Here is a 24,715-nt window from a genome sequence, read left to right on the forward strand (position 1 = left end):
TGCAGAATGGTTAGGATGGGCAACGCAGACTCGATGGGCCGAAGGGCCTGTTCTGCGCTGTATCACTAAACTACAATCTGGCGTGAGAGATTCAGCCTGAAGAAGGATTCCAACCCGAAACGTCACCTGTTCCTTTACTCCAGAGATGCTGAGTTACTCCAGCGCTTTGTGCCTGTCCTCCACTCAGGACTGCAGTGTTGGATGCTGATCCTGGCATTTGTTATCTCCAAGCTCGCCACTGATTTATTATCGAAACATAAAGCGCAGCTTGCTTATCGTCGAGGGAAATATTTCCAAGGAAATTGGCTTTCTGCAGCTGTGTGACTTTTCTTCCAAATCAAAGTTTCTACTGGGAATGGAACACAGCTTTCTTCTTGACCTGCTAATCCCACTGTGGGATGAACGCCAAATCCTTTGGAACATTGTGGCTTCTTTCGCTCCTTGTCTTATCCTTCTGCTCGCTGTCTCCAAACTCAGTCCTCTGATCAGTAGCCAAGACCAGGGAGCAACTGATCAAAATACGGAGCTGTTTAGTCGACCCAGTAAAGCTGCAGCTTGTGGCCGGTTGAGGGATGAAAGTTTGGCCTTAAAAACTTCTCCCCCTCTCCCGTCTAGCAAAAGGTACAGAAGTGTGAAAACGCACACCTCCAGATTCAGGGGCAGTTTCTTCCCAGCTGTTGTCAGCCAACCTCATCATCCCACCACAACCAGAGAGCGGTCCTGAACTACTATCTACCTCATTGGTGACCCTCGGACTATCCTTGATTGGACTTTGTGTAAGGAGGAACTGCAGATGCTGGTTTAAACAGAAGATAGATACAAAAAGCTGGAGTAACTCAGCGGGACAGCCAGCATCTCTGGAGAGAAGGAATGGGTGATGTTTCGGGTCGAGACCCTTCTCGGCTTATACTCGCTAGAATTTAGAAGATTGAGGGGGGATCTTATAGAAACTTACAAAATTCTTAAGGGGTTGGACAGGCTAGATGCAGGAAGATTGTTCCCGATGTTGGGGAAGTCCAGAACAAGGGGTCACAGTTTAAGGATGAGGGGAAAGTCTTTTAGGGGAGAAAAACATTTTTCACACAGAGAGTGGTGAATCTGTGGAACTCTCTGCCACAGAAGGTAGTTGAGGCCAGTTAATTGGCTATATTTAAGAGGGAGTAAGATGTGGCCCTTGTGGCTAAAGGGATCAGGGAGTATGGAGAGAAGGCAGGTACAGGATACCGAGTTGGATGATCAGCCATGATCATATTGAATGGCGGTGCAGGCTCGAAGGGCCGAATGGCCTACTCCTGCACCTATTTTCTATGTTTCCATGTTTCTCAAGAAGAGGGTTTCGTTTCTCAAGAAGAGGGTTTAGTTTAAACATTCAGTGTGGAAACAGGCCCTTTGGCCCATCGGGTCTGCGCCAACCAGCGAACATCAGGTGTACACCAGCACTATCCTGCACACGCTAGGGACAATTTACAATTTTACCAAAGCCAATTAACCTACAAACCTGTACGTGTTTGGAGTGTGGGAGGAAGCCGGAGCAGCCGGGGGGAAAACCCATGCAGGTTACGGGGAGAGCGTACAAACTCCGTGCAGACGGCACCCGTAATCAGGATCGAACCCCGGTCTCTGGCGCTGTGAGGTAGCAACTCTACCGCTGCACCACAGTGCCATCATGTTTTAAGAAGCAGAAAAACAGTCACGTTATTTCCCCGTCTGTTGCAGAATTACTTTTTTTGTTCTGAAACAAGATGCTGAAACAAGGAACTGCAGATGCTGGCTTACACAAAAGGAGACACAATGCCGGAGTAACTCGGCGGGTCAGGCAGCGTCTATGCAGAACATGGATAGGTTGATGTTTCGTTGTCGGGACGGAAGAAGGGTCATGACCTGTTCATGCTCTCCAGAGATGCTGCCTGACTCGCTGAGTTACTCCAGCACTTTTAACTACAGATGCTGGGTTTTCTAAAAATAAAGTGATCTAAAATGGAACAAGTGTGAATGGGTGATCGATGGCTGGCATGAATACTGAGGGCTGAAGGGATGCTTCCATGCTGTATCTCTTTAAATAATATATATAGACAAGAAAACAAAGCATATTTTTTTACTATTATAATGACACTGTTTAAAATGTGTGTTGAATTGTACTGTGTTCTCTGTTAATGCTTGTTAATGCATGATGCATTATCTGTTTAAATACGTGCTTTACCCGTATTTAAATATTTTCATTCCTTGAACGGTTTCTGACTGCCAAATTCAGGTTTTACTTCTGAGTTCTGCACCAAGCCATTTTGGTAGTCAAATCAGCAGTTCCAGGTTTCCGAAGATAGACACAAAATGCTGGAGTAACTCAGCGGGACAGATCGCATCTCTGGGGAAAAGGAATGGGTGACGTTTCGGGTCGAGACCCTCTTCTTCAGAAGTGTCTCGAAACGCGACGTCGCCCATTCCTTCTCTCCAGAGAAGCTGCCTGTCCCGTTGAGTTACCCCAGCATTTTGTGTCTGTCTTCAGTGCAAACCAGCATCTGCAGCTCCTTCATACACATTCCATGGTTCAACCTCCTTCAGGATGACAGTGGCATTCACTTAGTCTTTGGCACTGTGGGGCAGCAGCTCTACCAGCTGCATAACTGTGCCACCCTTCATAGTCTTCAATGAAAAAGATGGCTTGCCCTCTTATACTATACATTTTAAGAATGCAAGAGGATGTAAATAAATGATTGCCCCCCAAGTCTACGTAGAATGGATGAGAAAGTAGGATAAAATCGAGCCAGTGTCAACGGTGATCGATGGACACTTATCAGTCTGAAGAAGGGTCTCGACCCAAAACTTCCCTCCATAGATGCTGCCTCACCCGCTGAGTTTCTCTTGCATTTTTGTCGCCCTTCGATTTTTCTAGCATCTGCAGTTCGTTCTTAAACATGTTCTCTAGAGATGTGCCTCGCCCACTGAGTTACTCCAGAAGTTTGTCTTTTTTTTTGTAAATCAGCGTCTGCATTACCTCATCAACATCTGTTTCATTTCGTGCACATTAACTGCGGACTGTGGTTATTGATCGAGGTCGCGCTTGATTAATTATTGAACACTTCAGTTTTTTTTGTGTCATGCATTTTATGTTTGTAACTTTGGCCATGAATTGTGAAGCGATGGCCTTCAACTCATTGTTTCGTTCACTAGGCATTTGTGATCTCATTCACTTCCGACTTCATTCCGCGCCTGGTCTTCATGTACTTGTACAGTCCAGACAGGACATTGAATGGCTTCACCAACAACACCCTGTCCTACTTCAACGTGAGCCACTTTGAGCTGGGGTCTGAGCCATTGGAGCCAATGGCGCTTGGATACCAGGTTGAAATTTGCAGGTAGAATCCTTTCGGTTAAACAACACCGTTTGTTAATGATTTATTTTCCTCCTCTGTGCCACTCTTTCTCACTCCATGTCAACTGAGGCGAAACTGTTTGGGTCTGTGTTATACGGTGTTTAGGAGAATGATGATGGATAATCAAAAATGAATGCCATTAAACTGGAAATAGACAATAGACAATAGGTGCAGGAGTAGGCCATTCGGCCCTTCGACCCAGCACCGCCATTCAATGTGATCATGGCCGATCATCCCCAATCAGTACCCCGTTCCTGCCTCCCCATATCTCCTGACTCCGAACATGAAATAACATGGACAAGATTTACGAGGATGTTGCGGGGACCCGAGCGCCTTAGGGAAAGGTTGGGCGAGCTAGTAGTTCATTCCTTGGCGAGCAGGAGGCTAAAGGATGATTTTATAGACATGTATCAAATCATGACGGGAATAGATAAGGTGAATGCAGAGTCTGTCGCCCAGTTTAAGGAAATCAAGAACCAGAGGACATGGGCTTCAGGTGAGGGGGGAAAATTTGAATAGGAACCCGAGGGGAAATGTTTCACTCGGAGGGTAGTGGGTAAATGGAACGAGCTGCCAGAGGAGGTAGTTGAGGCAGGTACTATAACAACATTTAATAAACATTTGGACAGGAGGATGGGCAGCAAACGTTTAGATCTTCATTCTTCCAAATTCTTCAATGTTGGGCTGTTTGCTTCAATTTCTACTTTAATCAGCCAGATTTCCTTGGATGCAGAGAAGTTCTAATCGATTCACAAAGATTGATGCTGTCAGGAATGATGGCTGTAAACTGCATTTTCACCATGGAGTATTTGAGCACATTCCATATTCAATATGAATGATTATATTTCACCAAAGGATCAACTGATCGATATTTCATGTATTTACTTCCCAGGTACAAAGACTACAGAGAACCTCCATCATCATCTCAACCCTATGATCTGTCAAAAGAATTCTGGTCAGTCCTAGCAGCCAGGCTGGCTTTTGTCATCATTTTCCAGGTAAGTGATGAGAACCACTGCCCCATTTAGTCCATGGAACCAATCCTTCTAGGCTTTTGTTCTTGTTAGTTTGGAGATACAGCGCGGAAACTAGCCCTTCGGCCCACCGGGTCCGTGCTGACCAGCGATCCCCGCACATTAACGCTACCCTACACAGACTAGGGACAATTTACATTTATACGCAGCCAATTAACCCACGAACCCGTACGTCTTTGGAGGGTGGGAGGAAACGGAAGGTCTCTGTGAAAACCCACGCGAGTCACAGGGAGAACGTGCAAACTCCGCACAGACATCACTGCACAGTCAGGATCGAACCAGGGTCTCTGGCACTGTAAGGCAACTCTACCGCTGAATTAGCGTGCCGCCTTAAGTCAATCACTTATTTTTGTTTAGGCCGTGTCATAGAGTCTTGGTGGAAACGGGGCCCTTTATCCCAACTTGCCCACACCGGCACGCATGTCCCACCTGCCTGCATTTGGCCTATATCGCTCTAACCCTGTCCTATCCATGTACCTGTCCAAATGAATCTTAACCATTGCAACGGTATCTTCCTCAACTACCTCCTTCGGCAGCTCTTTCTTTTCACCTACCAACGTTTGCATGAAAAATTTACCCATCAATGTCCTATTAAATCATTCCCCCCCCCCCCCCCCATCTAAAATCTATGTCCTCTGGTTCTCGATTCCTCAACTCTGTGCAAGAGACTCTGTGTTCTACCCGATCTAATCCCCTCACGCTTTTGTACACCTCTATAACTTCACCCTCATCCTCCTGCGCTCCAAGGAATAAAGTCCTAGCCAGCAACCTCTCCCCTTGCTCAGGCCCTTGAGTCCTGGCAGCATTCCCGTGACTCTTCTCTGCACCCTTTGCAGTTAAAGTGGCCCTCTGTATCTGTGTCAGCAAGAAGAAATTATAGCGAATTGTGGACGCAGCCCAGACCATCACGCAAACCAACCTCCCTTCCATTGACAAGTCGTGCCCTGGCCACTCTCTCCTCTCCCCTCTCCCATCGGGCAAAAGGTGTAGAAGTGTGAAAATGCACACCTGCAGATTCAGGGACAGTTTCTTCCCAGCTGTTATCAGGCAACTGAACCATCCCACCACAACTAGTGAGTAATCCTGAGCTACTATCTATCCTCATTGGAGACCCTTGGACTATCTTTGATTCGACTTTACTGGCTTTATCTTGCACTAAACATTATTCGTGCTATTCCCTTTTCATGTATCTGTACACAGTGAATGGGTCATTTTAATGATGCATTGTCTTTCCGCTGACTGGTTAGCACGCAACAAATGCTTTTCACTGTACCTCGGTACACGTGACAATAAACTGAATGAAAGTACCAGAGCTTGTTCAAGTTGACCTCCTCGTGTCTTTGACGCGGGCCTTTTGCGACAGGCTGATCTCACTGCCTTTTTCCGTGTTTTGTTTTTGTTTTGTTCTTTCAGAACCTAGTTATGTTCATGAGTGACTTTGTGGACTGGATGATCCCGGACATTCCAAAGGAGATCAGTGAGCGAATGTCGAAAGAGAAGCTGTTAATGGTGGAGATGTTCCTGAAGGAAGAGCAGATCAAGCTGCAGATAGTGGAGGCGCTCTCCTCGCAAGACAAAGAGAGGACAGAGGATAGCTCTGACGAATGTCCCAAGGAGGGTCTGGCAGAGCGGTCCGATAACTGCGCCGGCGGCGGGGCAGATTCTTCCCAATCCCATCTTATAAAAGAAACGGATATGATTTAGGAACTGACTTTGAAAAGTAACAGGTTTCTTTAGTTGGGGCATTCCACAATATGGCAAGGTGTCACTTTAACACGGAGCGGCGATATCTTGAAGACCGATAGTCATGCCTTCGTTGGACGGCTTCTGTTTGCTGCAGTTCAGGTTGCCATTTTGAAAATCGTTGTTGCAAGAATCACTTTCTTTTCACAGATGAGGTGGACCATGGTTTAACAGTAAAAATATATTTTGACACAGTGCGATGCAGGGAACGCCACTGTTTTGTATTCCACAGGGATGTTTCAGATATTTTCCATTTCCTACATAATACAAGCAAACTTAACTCGAGGGGAAATATGAAAATGGTGGTGACAGTCAGATTTTTTTTTCCACTACAATGCCAATCACTTTGGTTTTTAGTATTTTAAATTTGAATTAATTTGAGCTCCCTCCTCTGCTGTTTGGTTGTGTGGTTGAAGGGAGACTCCTTCCTCGTAACAGGTAAATTGTAACGGGTAACTAGGCAAATTGAGCCTCGTGTGTAGGATGGTGTTAGGGTGCGGGGATCGCTGGTCGGCACGGACTCGGTGGGCCGAAGGGTCCATTTCCACGCTCTGGTCTAAACTAAAAATATCGGGAACCAGCCCTAACCTACCCTCCATTTGAAGTGTCTACACCTTGAGCAATGAAGCTAACTTCACTTCAAATTGAGGTTTCCATTTCATAAGAGGTGTCTCCTCGCAGTTTGAGAGAGTGTCCATTTTGAACGTGGTGCTTTAAAGGGAAGCGGGGAGTATTGATTAGGAAACTGAAACTTATTTCTGAGGTCACAGATAGAATTTATAACCCAATAGCGGCTTTACCGTTATGGACACGCATTTGACAATGGGCAAAGTGTTTATGTAATGAATGGAAAATTCTGGGATGTCCTCCTCAGCAGTGCTGTTCTCCTGCTTTCATCAGCACTGCTAAAATGGGTGAGTGAAAGTAGTCCCACCCAAGCTGGTTTTACACAGGAGTTGGTGGCGGGTGATTAACCTCACCATTGCTTTGCAAAGGCCCAACACCCCCCCTGGTGAAAATATCGCCTGCCATATAATGGTTTTCACAAATGGGTTTTAGCGAGTCGGGAGTCGGCTTCAAATCACGCACCTTAACTTTTACAAAAGTCCGCAGGATCTTGATGAAAGTGCAAACCATTTACTGGCTTGAGTAGATAGGTTGTTAGCGTCCGTTTAATTGGCTGGATATAGGGGATTAATTCCTGGTGGAGTCCCGAATTCTAAGAATTGTTTCTTATGGAAAAATAGTGGGGACACGTTTTAGGATTCCCAACCCGGTACAGAATTTTATTCAGTCGACTTTCTGGATACTGCTTCTATGATACGGGAGAATAAACTGTACGAACAAAAGTCTAAGCCATCATAGCTGGATAGACCATTTTGTTTCCTCTTCCTCTTCCTCTTTTCCCCTTCTCCTTGTCTCCCAGCCTCCCTTTCCTCTCCTCTTTGATCAAACTTACACTGCAGGTACATTTTTTTCCTTGCAGGGATGGCAGTAAATGCCGAATCGAGATGGTGTCTTTGGCAGACTGTTACAGTGGGAATTGGGTGTGGGAGGGAGGGATGTCATCTGACTTACTGCTTTCGACACTAGATTAGAAATGTCACTTTTCGATTTCACGGGGCTTTTAATGTCAAGGTTAGAAATGTGCACTATTTATGTATTGTTTTTGCGATTTAGCAACTTTTAAGAGCACTTTAGTGTTTAATTCTTTATTGTGATTATATCAGAAAATACTTTAAAGCACAACATTATATATTATATTTGGAGTGAATTTCCCAATGTAAAGCATTGCAACCTGCTACGTTGTGTGTCGGCTGTATGGGATTTCATTCAGTTAATACGTTTGGTACAATTACCTCAGTGCCTTTGTTTGTAGTCAGTTTTATTTTTATTTTTGCAACATTTTACACGTTATTTTGGATTGGAGCATTTTATTCTTTTTTTTCCATCTTTGTACACTGCCCAAAATACTAAGCAGAGTTTCATGATGCATGTTTCTGTTCTGTTATGTTCATCTCTACAATGTAAAATCTCACTATATTATTACACTATATTCTTTAGTCATCTTGAGTTCACCATCTCACTAAATGTTTTTTTTTTTGTAAATGAAACTGGCAGATTATAACTTGTATTTCTTGCTTGATATGTAAGAAGGAGCTGCAGATGATGGTTTACACCGAAGATAGACACAAAATGGTGAAGTAACTTAGCGGTTCAGGCGGCATCTCTGGTGAATTATGAATAGGCGATGTTTCGGGTCGAAGTCTGATGAAGGGTCTTGATTTGAATCGTCACCTATTCCTTTCCTTCAGAGATGCTGCCTGATGTTCTGAGTTACTCCAGCATTTGGTGTTTTCCTTCTGAATAAAAGGTCTTAAAAATAATAATCATTTTAATTAATTCATACTTTTCCCCCCACACTATTCTCATGTTCACTGTAACTTCTCCAATTAAAGGACAGATTTTAAGTTCCCTCTGAACCAAATACATCTGCTGAATGCATTAGTTAAATCATGGTCAATGAACCTTAAAATTTGGTCAAAGCTTTATTTGAAAACAGATTTTACCATAATCTCCGAGGAGATGCAGTCAATACTCTCGTGGATTTCTTTGTAGGCTTTTAAATACATAAACGGATCTAAAATTAATTCAGCTGAAATAATTGAAAAAAAAATTCACTGTAATAATCGAAACAATGCTTAAATTAGGTGGACTTCAAAACAAAATGCTTTGAAAATATTAGTGACCAGTGTGTTTTGTTGACAGTTAAAATACTATTCCTCCGTTAACCTTTAAACCTGTGAAGAACAGTTGAACAAGAGACTTCAGTCGGAGGATCTCTAGATATGGTTTGGAGCCAGTTTCTTAGGAGGATTTAGATGCAGGGATTAGGTTTGTGCAGGAGGATTTTACACCAGTGTACAATGACTTGACATTGTTGCTTCCTACATTTCTCAGTGTCCTTTGATTGCTTCAAACAAATAATAATAGTGCCTTGGTAGATTTCTCACTAATGTCGTCTTTCACTGGAGTACAGAGAACTCATCTTAAATTTAAAGGGATGACAGCCTGCGTTTTGTCCTTGCGTGGAACACTGTTCAAAATGGGCAGCTCTCCTTCCAGCCTTATCCTTTGCCTTGAGTCTTTTTCACCCAAAAGCCTCTGGTCTGAATGGTCCTTCATGCTACACGCCCACTATTTGGTCCTGCCCTGTATTTCCAACCTGTTCCACACTGAGCAAATCTGCGTTTAACCAAGAATAACTGCATTTTTCCAATTTACCATCTCTCTCCCTTTGACTATACAATTTTCCATTTTGTTTTACTTTAGTTCAAACGAGAGTCGTTTGATTTCATCCCTGAAACACACTGTAATCCCCATCTCCCAAGCCTTAATGAAGCCACAAACAGTTCAGGGTATCATTCCTGTACAGTGAGAAGGTGAAGGAATTGTGAAGGGGGATTATTTAAAGAAAAACAATACCTGAGAAACAGATTTGGTACAGATGTGAAGCGGGTGATATATAAAGTTACAGGGCATAATTTGTGCTTAAAGTCACAAAGCTTAAAGAAAGTATAGAAACATAGAAACATAGAAAATAGGTGCAGGTGTAGGCCATTCGGCCCTTCAAGCCTGCACCGCCATTCACTATGATCATGGCTGATCATCCAACTCAGTATCCTGTACCTGCCTTCTCTCCATACCCCCTGATACCTTTAGCCACAAGGGCCACATCTAACTCCCTCGTAAATATAGCCAATGAACTGGCCTCAACTACCTTCTGTGGCAGAGAGTTCCAAAGATTCACCACTCTGTGTGAAAAAAAATTTTCACACAGAGACAAGCAAAATAAAGAATTAGATAGATATTCAAAATGAATAGAGGACTGTCAAATAGAGGGGAAGTTAAATTGAACCATTGATAGAATTTTAAAAGCAATTTAAGTGTTAATATGTTCTAATCATGAAATTATTGGAAAGTAGTTACGGCACAAGTTCACGTCAACTGGTAAAGGTCATTCCAAAGACCATTTCCCGTGACAATATTGTGCACACTTTGAAAGCGTGCCTGCAAGTAATCAGTTTAAATTTACCGTGTTAAATACATTTAGATGTTTTTAAACAAGGTGCCCAACGATCTTATTTATATGAATGAAAAGTGAATGGGAACTTTAAATTCGGAGTACCGTGGCAGGATTGTAACGTGTATGTTGCATACACACCCAACAAATGCCATGTTACGATTCTAACACAGGGGCTGTAGGTTCTGAACACCATTAACCACAAACACATTGTTCTGCAAAACTATAGCTCCAAAAAAACAAAGCTAGGATCAGCGAGTTCTTCTTTACTGATTTCCAGATCGCTTTCTGAAAGAGACGGTTGCTTCTAGGTAAATGTTTTATTTTAACATGTTTCTGTTTGTTGAGGATTATGATTGGGACACTGTATTGACTTAGTCTTTCGTGAATTCTCTTCCTCAAGATTTACTCTTCAACAAAAATGTGTATTTAGATCATTTCCTCGCTCTCCACAAAACATATACGGGAGTAAAAATAAATGTTGCTTTTTAAACAAAAGACTCGCCTAATGTTGTGTACACTTTGCAATCACGTGTAGTTAGTTGTTTTAGTGAGTCATTTTATGCAAAAGTGTTTTCAAAATTGTAGAAATGGTTTGGGAACCAGATAATATCTTGGCACTCTTAAGTTTAGTTTTAGAGATATAGCATGGAAACAGACTCTTTGGCCCACCAAGTCCATGGCTGAGGAGGGATCTCCCTACATTATTTATATTCTGTCAATTTAGGGACAATTTACAGAAGCCAATTAACCTAGAAACCTGCACGTCTTTGGAATGTGGAAAGAAACCGGAGCACCCGGAGAAAACCCACGTGGTCACAGGGAGAACGTACGAACTCCGTACAGATAGGCACCCATAGTTACGATCGAACTCTGATCTCTGGCACAGTGTGGTAGCAACTGTATCAATGTGTCATTAAGTTGTCTTATATATCTGTAAAATGTATGTGCACATAGTACTGGAACAATATGTGATCACAGAGTACGTACATACTCCGCACAGACAGCACTCCATAGTTAGGCTCGACCATGGCGTTGTGAAGCAGCAACTCTACTGCTGCAACACTGCACCATCACAAATGATCAAAAAAGCAAAAAAGGTTGAAATGCTGATATTTTTCTCATTGTAAAATGTGATGGACTTTGATTCTCCCCTAATTCCTCTTGAAACCTGTCCTTCATTTCAAATCATTTTATGAGGGTCTATGTCCGAAGAAGGGTCTGTGGAATTCTCTGCCTCAGAGGGCGGTGGAGGCAGGTTCTCTGGATGCTTTCAAGAGAGAGCTAGATAGGGCTCTTAAAAATAGCGGAGTCAGGGGATATGGGGCGAAGGCAGGAACAGGGTACTGATTGGGGATGATCAGCCATGATCACATTGAATGGTGGTGCTGGCTCTCCAGAGATGCTGTCTGTCCCGCTGATTTACTCCAGCATTCTGTGTCTATCTTCTATATAATAAATGAGGTTGAGTGAATAAACAGTGGGTGTGATTCGTGCCACAAGGGACAGACTGAAGTAAGAGAGAGACTTAAAACTGCGGTCGGAAGGTTTATGTTACCTAAACATTTGCAGAAGTTAATTTTGTTAAGTCTGTGAGAATGACATTGTTCTGATTTTCTTTCACACAGTCTGGCCTTTGGCTGCGCATTCACTGTTGTATTTAATTCTCTGTTTCCTGTGCTATATATCAGAGCCCTGTTGTTTTCCTTTTACTGCTAGCCTTCTTGCTACAGTTCTGCTCACTGTAAGACTGATGAAGCATAAAGTTGTTGTGCTTTGAAATTACATTGGGCAGAATTATTCCCGAAACTACCAAGTGGGCAAAGAATATTATGTTTGGTTCTTTTTTTTTAGTTTGGAGATACAGCACAGAGCCAGGCCCTTGGGTTAGGCCCACTGATCCCCGCACATTAACACTGCCCTGAACACACTAGCGACAGTTTTACATGTGTACCAAGAAACCTTGGTAGACAAAAATGCTGGAGAAACTCAGGGGCTGCAGCAGCATCTATGGTGCGAAGGAAATGGGCAACGTTTCGTCCCGAAACGTTGCCTATTTCCTTCGCTCCATAGATGCTGCTGCTCCTGCTGAGTTTCTCCAGCATTTTTGTCTACCTTCGATTTTCCAGCATCAGCAGTTCCTTCTTAAAAACCTAGAAACCTTGTTCGTCTTTGGAGTGTGGGAGGTTATTAATGATCTCGGAGAAAACCCAGGCGGTCACGGTGAGAACGGACAAACTGCATACACACAGCACCTGTAGTCAGTGGCGGACTGGGTCTAAATACATTGGTTGCCAGGAGACAAAGGGGACCCACCCACAACTGCAATGCTATCACTTAACAGGGGCCCACTTGCCATCACTTGCTATCACTTCATCAGGGGCCCACTTGCCATCAGGCAAGCTGACACCCTGGCCAGTCCGTCACTGCCTGTAGTCAGGATCGAACCTGGGTTTCTGGCGCTGCAAGGCAGCAACTCTACCACCCTAATGATCAGGGAAATTATTATTTTTCTTAGACCTTCATATGATCTGAGGAGTTCCTATGTTGGGACTGACCGTATATATTTGCCCACTTACATCTATTTAAACCTTATCTCGATGGGTAGCAGCCTACCACCGTGGTGCAGCAGTAGAGCTGCTGCCTTACAACGCCGGAGACCCGGGTTCGATCCCGACCACGGATCGACCACCGTTGACCTGCTTAAATGGTCAGCTTGACATAGATTACAAAACCAACACCAAACCCAAACCAATTAGGAGCAGACGAGGGCATTCTATCCAATTTGAGATTCCAGCTACCAAGACAGATGTGTACAGCAATTCGTTCTTCCCCCGCACAATTAAAGCATGGAATAGTCTTCACCCCACCAGAGTTACCCAACCAGATGCAACTAAATTTAAATGTAGCTCTTTCTTCCCAAAAACCCTTTCTCCTTAAGTCCTCCCTCCACCTCCTCCAGTTTAAATTCCATTTGGAATATTTTGGAGGACCAAGAACCAAGCTGGCTGCATGGAGTTTGTACGTTCTCCCCATGACCTGATTGGGTTTTCTCCGGATGCTCCAGGGATAGCCAGGCATCTCGATGCTGTCTGACCCACTGAGTTACTACAGCATTTTGTGTCTATCTTCGGTGTGAACCAGCATCTGCTGTTCTTTCTCTACACGTTTACTGTATCGGGGTATCAGCTTAGCCTTTTGTGCTAAAGTCTCTGAATCAGGACTTGAATCTGCGTTCTCTCTCGTCCAAGGTATGTGAGGCCAATTCATTTACGACGCATTTGGAAACTTTTGTTCAAATTTCCTGGAGAAATTACCAGCATCACTTTCCTTAACTGTTAGGAACCATCCAGGATTCCCGACCCCAGCTGCCCGGTGTATCCATTGTGTGTTCCAGAAAGTAGCTGGGACAGTTCTTTAGCGCAAGGGTTGCTCCATCTATTAATTGCGTGTCTCAAAAGTAGCTAAAACCTGGGGGTTTTATCAGGCAAAGCAGAACTTTACATTGAAATGTTTATTTTTTTTACTGTCAGTAATTTCCTTTCTGTTTCATGTTCTGCAAAGTATTTTCAAAACATCTGCTTGAACAATTTGTGTTGAATACATGATAATATTTACAAAGTCCTAGCAGATCCTAGTCTAATTTTTGATCCACCCTCTTCAATACCTGATTACTCCGTGGCCTTCTGCATGCCAGTGCATGAAGTCCTAGCCTATCCAACGTTTCCTGAGACACAAAATGCTGGAGTAACTCAGCGGGCCAGGCAGGATTGAGAGAAGGAATGGGTGACGTTTTGGGTCGAGACCCTTGTTCAGACAGAGTCAGGGGAAAGGGAAATGAGAGATATCGACCAACCTTCCAGATCTAGTAACATCCTGTTAAATCTTGTTTGCATCCTTTCTGGTTTAATGACCAGTCTCAGGGAAAGTTTCTTCCCAGCTGTTATCAGGCAACTGAATCATCCTACCACAACCAGAGAGCAGTGTTGAACTACTGTCTACCTCATTGGTGACCCTCAGACTATCCTTGACAATCCAGACTAGACTATCCTTGACTATTCTTCATAGCAAAAGGATTTGGGTATAGGAGCAGGGAGCTTCTACTGCAGTTGTACAGGGTCTTGGTGAGACCACACCTGGAGTAGTGCGTACAGTTTTGGTCTCCAAATCTGAGGAAGGACATTATTGCCATAGAGGGAGTACAGAGAAGGTTCACCAGACTGATTCCTGGGATGTCAGGACTTTCACATGAAGACTGGATAGACTCGGCTTATACTCGCTAGAATTTAGGAGATTGATGGGGGATCTTATAGAAACTTACAACATTCTTAAGGGGTTGGACAGGCTAGATGCAGGAAGATTGTTCCCGATGTTGGGAAGTCCAGGACAAGGGGTCACAGCTTAAGGATAAGGGGGAAATCCTTTAAGACCGAGATGAGAAAAACATTTTTCACACAGAGAGTGGTGAATCTCTGGAACTCTCTGCTACAGAGGGTAGTTCAGGCCAGTTCATTGGCTATATTTAAGAGGGAGTTAGATGTGGCCCTTGTGGCTAAAGGGATCAGGGGGTATGGAGAGAAGGCAGGTACGGGATACTGAGTTGGATGATCAGCCATGATCATATTGAATGACGGTGCAGGCTTGAAGGGCCGAATGGCCTACTCCTGCACCTATTTTCTATGTATCTATGTGTCTATGTATCATATTGAATGGCGGTGCAGGCTCGAAGGGCCGAATGGCCTACTCCTGCACCCTCCTGCACCTATTTTCTATGTTTATTACCTTATCATGTATCTGTACACTGTAAATCTTTATGAAAGAACCAAATGCTGGAAAAATCGAAGGTAGGCAAAAATGCTGGAGAAACTCAGCGGGTGAGGCAGCTTCTATGGAGCAAAGGAATAGGTGACGTTTCGGGTCTCGACGGGTGCTGTCTGTGTGGAGTTTGCGGCATTTTTGCTACGTTAAGCATAACGTATGAATAGAATTTTGTTTAATGATAAAGTAGAATGAAACAGAAATAAGTCATCTGTAGAATCTAGAGATTATACAGATTGTCTCATTGCCTATACTCGCTTACACCTAGGCCTCAACTAACAACTTTATCATTGTTACTTTTTTGCATATCGTTCATTAATTTGTTCCAAATCTCTCTACACACCACCATCTACATCCCTTGTTTCATTTTCCCCTGAATCCCAGTCAAAAGAAGTCTTGGCCCGAAACGTCAGCTATTCCTTTTCTCCAGTGATGCTGCCTGTCCCACTGAGTTGCTCCAGCATTTTATGTCTCCCTTTTGTAGAGGGGCATTTTGGATCGGGCCAGGAAGATTCCCAACTCTAAATATTTCCAATCCATGTCCTCCACGGATGCTGCCTGACCTGCTGAGTTACTCCAGCACTCTGTATTTTGCTCAAAGTGTTGAATCTGCTGGCCTTGAATAACCTTTGCCAAGAATGACGTATTGTAATAAACTCATGCCAGCCAGCTGCCCTGGACTGCTGAGAAGGGAGACAATTTTTCCTTAAGGGGATAAAAAAAAATAAAAAAATCTATATTATAATTGCCGGCATCTCCAGAATTCATATTATGAATTCTGCACGGTAGCATTAGCCAAAGATGAGCTGTGAATCTTGTAGGGAAGCAGTGAGGAAAACCCAAGAGGAACCTCTGCCAAGCAGCCATTTCCCTTACCAAGTACGTCACTGGTGAATCACAAACTGCAAAGCCCTGTTGACATTCCTTAGGCATCTCCACCATCTGCTGGAGGATCTAGAAACTATTTTCAAGACTGTATTAGTAAATACGCAACAGTAAATAACTTGGAAAATGTTATCCTTATTTCAGAATTCACCAGTTATGGTTCACAAGTTATAGGAGTAGAATTAGGCCATTCGGCCCATCGAGTCTATTCAGCCTGTAAAAGAATATTGTGTAAGAAGGAACTTCAAATGGTGATTTAAATCGAAGATAGTCACTGGAGTAACTCAGCGGAGTAAATTGTTAGGCAGCATCACTGGAGAAAAGGAATAGGTGACGTTGTGGGTCGAGACCCTTCTTCAGACGTGGATAGAACTCGTTTCGAGGGATATGGGCCAAATGCAGAAATAGCGTAGATGAGACATGTTGGTCGGTGTGGGACACACTATCTATAGTTGGGAAGGAATTGCAGATTGTCTGAAGGGTTTCGGCCAGAAACGTTGCCTATCTCCTTCGCTCCATAGATGCTGCTGCACCCACTGAGTTTCTCCAGCATTTTTGTGTACCAAGGAATTGCAGATGCTGGTTTAAACCAAAGATAGACACAAAAAGCTGGAGTAACTAAGTGGGCCAGGCAGCATCTCTGGAGAAGAGGAATAGGTGACGCTTTGGGTCGAGACCCTTCTTCAGACAAACACACACACAAACAATAGTAGTGCAAAAAGACAAAACCAATGCTTCCAAGACAATGCAGTTCAGAGCTCAGAGCTTATTTGGAGGAAGGAATTTCAGATGCTGGTTTACACAATAAGGCACAAATGTGGAGCAACTCTTTGTGCCTTTTTTTTGGAAGCCAACATCTGCAGTTCCTTGTGTGTGTAAAAGGCAGTGAGCGGCGAGCTGCAGTGACACGGAGGAGCCGCTGGATGGGGCGCCTGGACCGCCACTGGGCGTGCGACGCCGCCTCCAAGCCGCTGGGTGGCGCGCTCTCTGGTCCCGGGGAACCCGGAAGTGGGCGGTGGTAGCAGTGGAGAAGGAGAAGGCGCCATTTCGAGTGAACTGAGGCCGGGCTGGGGCTGAAGGGACTTTAAATCGAGTCTCAGGCCTCGGGGAGAGCCCTAATCTCGGGGTTTATCGCTACCCAAAGCTCCCTACGCCCCCCTGCCCCATCTGGAGGGGACATGGCGGCCGGAGAGGGCATTGAATTCAATTTCCTGCTCAATGACATCTCACAGAACCTGTCTCAGGAGGAGCTGGACTCCATGAAGTTCCTGTGCGGGGACATCGGGAAGAGGCGGCTGGAGAAGCTGAGCAGCGGCCTTCAGCTCTTCCAGGTCCTGGAGGAACAGGACAAGCTCTCCCAGGAGGACACCCAGTTTCTGGCCAAGCTGCTGACAGGCATCAAGAGATCTGACCTGGAGAAGAAGCTGACAGCCTTCCACAGGGGTGGGGGTCACCTCCAGCAACCCACCTGTGAAGTTGGTCCAAACTCCCGTAAGGCGGCTCAAACCAAACTTCAGCACAAAAATCGGGTTAACGTATTGGCACGAAGGAACTGCAGATGCTGGTTTGCACTGAAGATGGGCTCAAATAGTTGGAGTAACTCAGTGGGTCAGGCAGCATCTCTGGAGGGAAGGGTTGGGTGGCGTTTCGGGTTGAGACCCTTCTTCAGGAGTCTGAAGAAGGGCCTCGACCCTAAAAGTCACCCATTCCTTCTCTCCAGAGATGCTGCCTGTCCTGCTGAGTTCCTCCAGCTTTTTGTCTTTGGGTTAACAGAAAATGAGTCTTATCTTTGGGTTAACAGAAAATGAGTCTTATCTTTGGGTTAACAGATGAGGGTTTCACAACACTGGGCCTGTACTCGCTGGAGTTTAGCAGGATGAGGGGGGAGGGGGGAGGGGGACACCTCATTGCAACTTACTGAAGAGCGAAAGGCCTAGATAGAGTGGATGTGGAGAGTATGTTGGCATATGGTCTGAAGAACAGTCTCGACCCTAAACTTCACCCATTCTTCCTCTCCAAAGATGCTGCCTGTCCCGCTAAGTTACTCCAGCTTTTTGTGTCTATCTTTGGAGAGGATGTTTTCAGTAGTGGGAGAGTCGAGGACCAGGGGGCACAGCCACAGAATAAAAGGATGTACCTTTAGAAAGGAGATGAGGAATTTCTTTAGTCAGAGTGTGGTGAATCTGGAATTAATTGCCACAGACGTCTGTGGAGGCGGTCAATGGATATTTTGGAGGCGCAGATTGATAGAGTCTTGATTAGTACGAGTGTCAGGGGTTATGGGGGCGAAGGCAGGAGAATGGGGTTGAGAGGGAAATATAGATCAGACATGATTGAATGGCGGAGTGGACTTGATGGGCCAGATGGCTTAACTGTGCTCCTATAACTTATTAACTTATAGACGCAATGTGCTGTAGTAACTCAGCGGGTCAGGCAGCATCTGTGGAGAAAAGGGACAGTCGACGTAAGATGAGTCCTGACCCAAAATGTCACCTGTCATTTTTCTCCAGAGTTGCTGCTTGACCCAATGATTTAGTCCAGCATTTTGTCTTTCTTAGGTACAGATCAGCATCTGCAGTTCCTTCCTACACATTTTCTCTGCAGCTCTTTGTTTCTACGTGGGGTCTGCACCTTGCATGGAATGAGGATGACATTGTAACAGGGCAACCCTGGAAAGGGCGGACTGGTGGCGCAGCAGGTAGAGCCACTGCCTCACAGCGCCAGACACCCGGGTTCGATCCAGACCACAGGTAAAACACAAAAGTGCTGGAGCAACTCAGCGGTTCAGGCAGCATCTCTGGAGGAAATGGATACGTGACGTTAATGGGTTAGGACCCGACTGATCTTGTGGTGTCTGTGTGGAGTTTACACGTTCTGTCTGAAGAAGGATCTCGACCCGAAACGTCACCTATTCCTCTTCTCCAGAGATGCTGCCTGTCCCGCTGAGTTACTCCACCACTTTGTGCCTTCTTTATTTGATATCACGCCTTTAAGAATACTCTTTTTTTTCTTTCTAGATGATCTGAATGTTGCGATCGACACCATTTCAGATAACATTGGAAAAGATTGGCGGAATCTTGCGAGGAAACTTAGAATCAGTGAGGTTCAGCTGCAACAAATTGAATACAATTACCCGCATGACATGAAGCGTCAGATTCTGAGCGCTCTGACAGAGTGGCAGAGAAATAAAGGGTCGGATGCCAGTGTGGACAATCTGGTCGCTGCCCTCCGCAGCTGCAGGCTTAACATGGCGGCAGACATGGTCGAAGAAAACGTCAATGAGAGCAGGTGAGCAGAAAGCAAGAAATTAACCTCAACACTGACGTGAAGCATTGCAAAAATACTCCCAAGCTCCCAAAGCAAATCATGTTGCTCCTGTTTGAAAAGTTGAAACAAATCTTTCTGTCGGTCGATGATCTTTTTCCCGGTCCTGCGATTGGTGCTGGGAGTTCTGCATTTTATTGACAATGACTCAATGATACTTTATTGTCACTTGTACCTAGGTTCAGTGAAAAGCTTTTGTTTTGCATACAACTCGTCAAAGTCATACAGCAGACCTCAGCTAGGCAGTGCACAAGAGTCGGCACCACAAAGTTCACCGAACAGTCCCTATCTTCTGCCTGCTAGAGGATCTGCTGGAAGAACTGTATCACAAAACACAGCCCGGGAATGGGCCTTAGATGTTAATGTGATCAAGAGATGTGGGATTAGTGCAAGCACTCTGCACCTTCCCCTCTGCTCTGCTTATTGTGCTTGACTTTGATTTGATTGTATTGATGTATAGTTTTATCTGAAGTGGTGGGGGGGGGGTTGCTAGAGTAAAGGACCCGTTGGAGACTTGGGCTTGCACTGCTCTCAGCAACACGTCAAGATCCATCCTCGTGAAGTGTGCGTTAACATCCCACGCTGCGTTTAGATGCACATCAACGAAAATTGTCTCGTCCGGGACTTCTTGTCCTTCTGACGATGCCGTGATCTACCGGCCATGGCCACGGTGACATTGTTAACATCAGGCACCACGCCGTGCTGTATAAGTGTGCCGACAGACTCCAGCAGGTTTACTACTGCATTCAACTCAAAGCCACTTTAGAAATGAGTGGGCAAAAGACAGCGGTAATAAGGTTGGAGTTTGTCTTGCCAATCGATTCCACATTTATTTTGTACAAAACCAAATCATTGTTCCCAGTAAAATATACCTTTTATTGAATATTTCATTGGATTATTTCATTTGTGCTAAAGAGACCTTCCATGTGACTTATACATTTCCTGTTGTGAATATACACCCTATGGTGATGGTGAACAAGCTTGAAGAGTGACATTTTTGGGTTTTCATTTTCTTGACAACTTGAACTCTGGTCAGTATTGGCAACATTCAGCAGGAAAGCAAGGCTACACTGACATGCTTCTGCACTGTCATGTCACTCACTAGTTATTTTATCCCTACTCCTCCCCCTCCAAAAGACCAGTGTTTAGTTTAGTTTAGAGATACGGCACGGAAATAAGCCCTTCAGCCCACCGTGTCTGCACCGACCAGCGATCCCCGCACATTAACACTACCCTGCACACGCTAGGGACTGTTTCACATTTATACCAAGCCAATTAACCTACAAACATGTACGTCTTTGGAGTGTGGGAGGAAACCGAAGATCTCGGAGAAAACCCACGTAGGTCAAGGGGAGAACGTACAAACGCCGTACAGACAGCACCTGTGGGTTAAAATGCGGGGCTCTGGCGCTGTAAGGCAGTAGTTCTACACTACGCCACCGCGCCGCCTCTAAGGTGAGCAAGTGTCAGTAGCATTACCGTTATCTGCTGGCTGGGTCCAAACTGGGAGGCCTGGAAATGGAGCTAGAAGCCTCATGGCACAACATGGTGGCTCAGGCAGGTGTTGAAGAAACGCATGTGTTGAGGGAAAGCTCGTCTAGCTCAGAAAGCTCGTCTAGCTCCTGGTTTGAACCCGAGTCTCCGCGGCTGTAAGGCAGCAGCTCTACCGATGTGTCACCGTGCCACCCCTTAGGATATGGACCAGGTTAGATGCTGCATCTTGGTTGTCATGGACAAGTTTGGTTGACGGGCCTGTTTCCGTGCTGTATGACTCTGACTATTATCAGTGGTACTTACCGCCCCTATGAATTGTTTTATTTCTCTCCATAAACCACTCTCACCAGAAGGGTCGCAGGTTTGGTATTGTCATAGGGTCATACAACGTGGAAACAGGCCCTTTGGCCAAACATGCCCACACCAGCCAACATGTCCCAGCTACACTAGTCCCACCTGCCTGTGTTTGACCCATATCTCTCCAAACTTGTCCTGTCCCTACCATACAAAATGCAAGGATGTTTCCACTAGTGAGAGAGAAAATGACTGTCTCTTTTCAGTTATCTCTAAGCTTTACCTACATTGAGTCTTCAAACAAGACTCCAAAGAACTGGTGGTGCAGCGGTCGATTTGCTGCCTTACAGTGCCAGCAGTGTCGGAGACCCGGGTTCGATCCCGACTACAGGGTGCTGTTTGTATGTTCTCCCCGTGACTGCGTGCGTTTTCCCCGAGATCTTCGGTTTTCTCCCACACTCGAACAACGTACAGGTTTGTAGTTTAATTGGCTTGTAAATGTAAAGTGTATGTGTAAATTGTCCCTGGTGTGTGTAGGATACTGTACAGGGATCGTTTGTCGGTGCGGACTCGGTGGGCCGAAGGGCCTGTTTCCGCACTGTGTAACGAAACTAAAGAATGCAATATCTGCATTAATGATTGCAAAATGTTATAATGGTTTCACTTTCACGATTCATCAGCCGTTGTCGGGGTGAGACTTTCTTTTTTTTTTTTTTTTTTTTTTAATATATTTTTTTATTAAAGGTAATCAATTACAATGCTTCAAACAACTTTATATCAAATTAATTCAATTTGCATTAAGTAAAACACTAGTAATACTTATCTACTATTTTTTTTAGAAATAATGATAGAGAAAGAATAGAACAGTTATAAATCATTAAGAGAGTGATTAAATAATAATTTGATTATATATAAGAAAGAAAAGAGAAACGAAAAAAAAAAAAAAAAAAAAAAAAAAAATTGAGAAACCACAATATGTATTATTAGTAACACTACTACAAGTGATAGTATCAATAAAGACATATATGTTAATTCCAATATAAAAATGAATTATTCTCACCAAATCCCGCAGGGTGCACGCCGAGCTGTGTTGCCAAGAACAGCTACTTCTCTAAATACTGTATATATGGAGACCATATCTGTTCAAAAGAATTATACTTGTCCAATAGGACAAATCTAATTCTTTCCAGATGTAACGTCTCCATCATCTCTGTTGCCCACATTTTGGTTGTGGGGGATAATGTTCCCTTCCAAAATTTCAATATGATTTTTTTCCCAATTATCAAACAGTAATCAAAGAAATTTCTTTGATTTACTGTAAGTGATAGATGTAAATCCGGAATTCCAAATATTATTAGCTTTGGGTTAGGGTCCAATTTAACTTTGATGACTTCAGAAATAACTTAAAAAATTTCTGTCCAGTAATAATTCAATTTAGGACATGTAACGAAACTATGTATTAAATTTGCCTCTGCTTTCTTGCACTTATCACAAATAGCGGAGAGATTCGGAAAAATACTATTTAATTTAGTTTTCGAATAATGTAACCTATATAATACTTTAAATTGTATCAGTATATGTCTGGCGTTTAATGAACACCGGTGTATTCGTTGTAGACTTTCTTCCCAGTTTTCTTTTGTTATAGCCAATCCCATTTCATTTTCCCATGCTTGACGATATATTTCCGTTATTGGATTCTCCTTATCCAAAATGATGTTATATATATAGGCTATTAATTTTTCTGTATTTGGATATAAATTAAACAGTTCGTCTAACAATCCTGCTTCTTTATTTTTGTAATCTTGTGTATTGGATTTAATATAATCTCTAATTTGTAAATACCTAAACAAATGTTGTGGAGACAATCCATAAATATCTTGTAACTCCTGGAATAAAAGAAATTTTCCTTTTCTATAAAGGTGTTCTATCCTTGTAATTCCTAAATCATCCCATTGTTTAAACCCCCCATCTAATATAGCAGGTTTAAACGATGGATTATTCATAATTGGTAATCTAAATGAGAGATTATCCAAATGTAGAGTCTTAACTATTTGTTTCCAAATACGTCTATTATTATATATTATTAGGTTGTCTTTATAATTTTTTTTTTGTACTTCCGTTGGTGCAAAAATTATCGAACCTACATTGAAAGGTAGACAGTCTTCCTTTTCTATATTTAACCATGTCGGTTCATGATCCATATTTACCCACCAGAAATTCATATTCTTAATCTGAACAGCCCAAAAATAATATAAAAAGTTTGGAAGTGCTAATCCTCCATTTATCTTAGCTTTGCATAGATGTTTTTTATTTATTCTGTGATTTTTATAATCCCAAATAAAACTATTGACAATATTATCAATTTAAAAAAAAAAAGTTTTCGGAAGAAAAAAAGGAATAGCCTGAAACAAATATAACAACTGTGGTAGAAATACCATCTTTATGGCACTTATTCTACCAATCATGGATATAGGAAGTGTTTTCCAATATAAAATATTTTTTCTAAGTTTATCTAATAGTTGAGGATAGTTGGATTTTATTAATGAGTTATGAGTTTTAGTTACGTTAATCCCTAAATATTTAAGTTTGTCTGTAACTACTTTTAATGGGTATTGTTGTAATGTATTTAGATTTATTCCTGTTATTGGCATAATCTCGCTTTTATCCCAATTAATCCTATACCCAGAAAATGCACCAAACTTAGTTATAATGTTTAGCAGGTTGGGAATACTAATTTCCGGTTTTGTAATATAAATCAAAACATCATCTGCATATAAAGAAATTTTATTAATTGTTGTATCAGTATTATAGCCATATATTTCAGGTTCAGATCTAATTTTTTCCGCCAATGGTTCTATCACCAATGCGAACAATAAGGGTGATAACGGACATCCCTGTCTGCATCCCCTAGAGAGTTTGAATTTGGCTGATAAAATTTGGTTAGTCAAAATTCTTGCCATAGGATTCGAGTATAAAATTCTTACCCATTTACAAAATCTATCCCCCAATTGAAACTTTTCCATTATATTAAATAAATACATCCATTCCACCTGATCAAACGCTTTTTCTGCATCTAGTGATATAACCGCTAGTTCCGTATCTCGTATTCTTTTTGAATATATAATATTAAACAAACGTCTACTCCTATCACATGACCAAAAAATAAATAAAAAATGCTGGAAATACTCATTAAATTGGGGAATATCAGTGGTGAATAAAGCAGTGTTAATGTTTCAGACCAGTAGCCTGGTGTCAAAAGGATAGTCTCCGTTGTAAAGTAGGAGTCTTGCCAGTCAATTGGGGAGCTGCTGGTGCTCCTGCCTCATAACTCTGGAGAAACAGGCCCTTCGGCCCACCGAGTCCATGCTGACTATCAATCACCCGTTCACACTAGTTCATAGGATGATGTGATAGGAGTAGAATTAGGCCATTCGGCCCATCAAGACTATTTCACCATTCAATCATGGCTGATCTATCTCTTCCACCTAACCACATTATCCTGCCTTCTCCCCATAACTTCTGACACCCGTACTAATCAAGAATCTTATCTATCTCTGCCTTAAACATATCCACGGCCTTTGCCTCCACAGCCTTCAGTGACAAAGAATTCCACAGATTTGCCACCCTATTTCTACGTTATTCCACCTTCACTATACTCCCTATACACC

At 43.3% G+C, this 24,715-nt stretch overlaps 2 protein-coding genes across 6 annotated transcripts in view; both read left to right on the forward strand.

Moving 5' to 3' along the window:
* ano1 (anoctamin 1) overlaps nucleotides 1–8,331 on the forward strand; it is a 173,824-nt gene extending 165,493 nt beyond the window's left edge. For all 5 annotated transcript variants that reach the window (XM_033038711.1, XM_033038714.1, XM_033038710.1 and 2 more), the window contains 3 exons: nucleotides 3,169–3,353; nucleotides 4,264–4,369; nucleotides 5,819–8,331. In XM_033038711.1, the coding sequence (XP_032894602.1) occupies nucleotides 3,169–3,353; nucleotides 4,264–4,369; nucleotides 5,819–6,109 (582 nt within the window). In that variant the 3' untranslated portion in view covers nucleotides 6,110–8,331. The remainder of the gene's footprint in view (nucleotides 1–3,168; nucleotides 3,354–4,263; nucleotides 4,370–5,818) is intronic.
* An 8,612-nt stretch (nucleotides 8,332–16,943) lies between these two features.
* fadd (Fas associated via death domain) lies at nucleotides 16,944–20,144 on the forward strand. The gene is made up of 3 exons (XM_033038715.1): nucleotides 16,944–17,426; nucleotides 18,953–19,223; nucleotides 19,439–20,144. The coding sequence occupies exons 1-3, from the start codon at nucleotides 17,114–17,116 to the stop codon at nucleotides 19,560–19,562; spliced, it is 708 nt and encodes a 235-aa protein (XP_032894606.1). The 5' UTR covers nucleotides 16,944–17,113; the 3' UTR covers nucleotides 19,563–20,144.
* Nucleotides 20,145–24,715: the final 4,571 nt, after the last annotated feature.

The sequence above is a fragment of the Amblyraja radiata genome, chromosome 20 (assembly GCF_010909765.2).
Source record: "Amblyraja radiata isolate CabotCenter1 chromosome 20, sAmbRad1.1.pri, whole genome shotgun sequence".
Classification (NCBI taxonomy): domain Eukaryota; kingdom Metazoa; phylum Chordata; class Chondrichthyes; order Rajiformes; family Rajidae; genus Amblyraja; species Amblyraja radiata.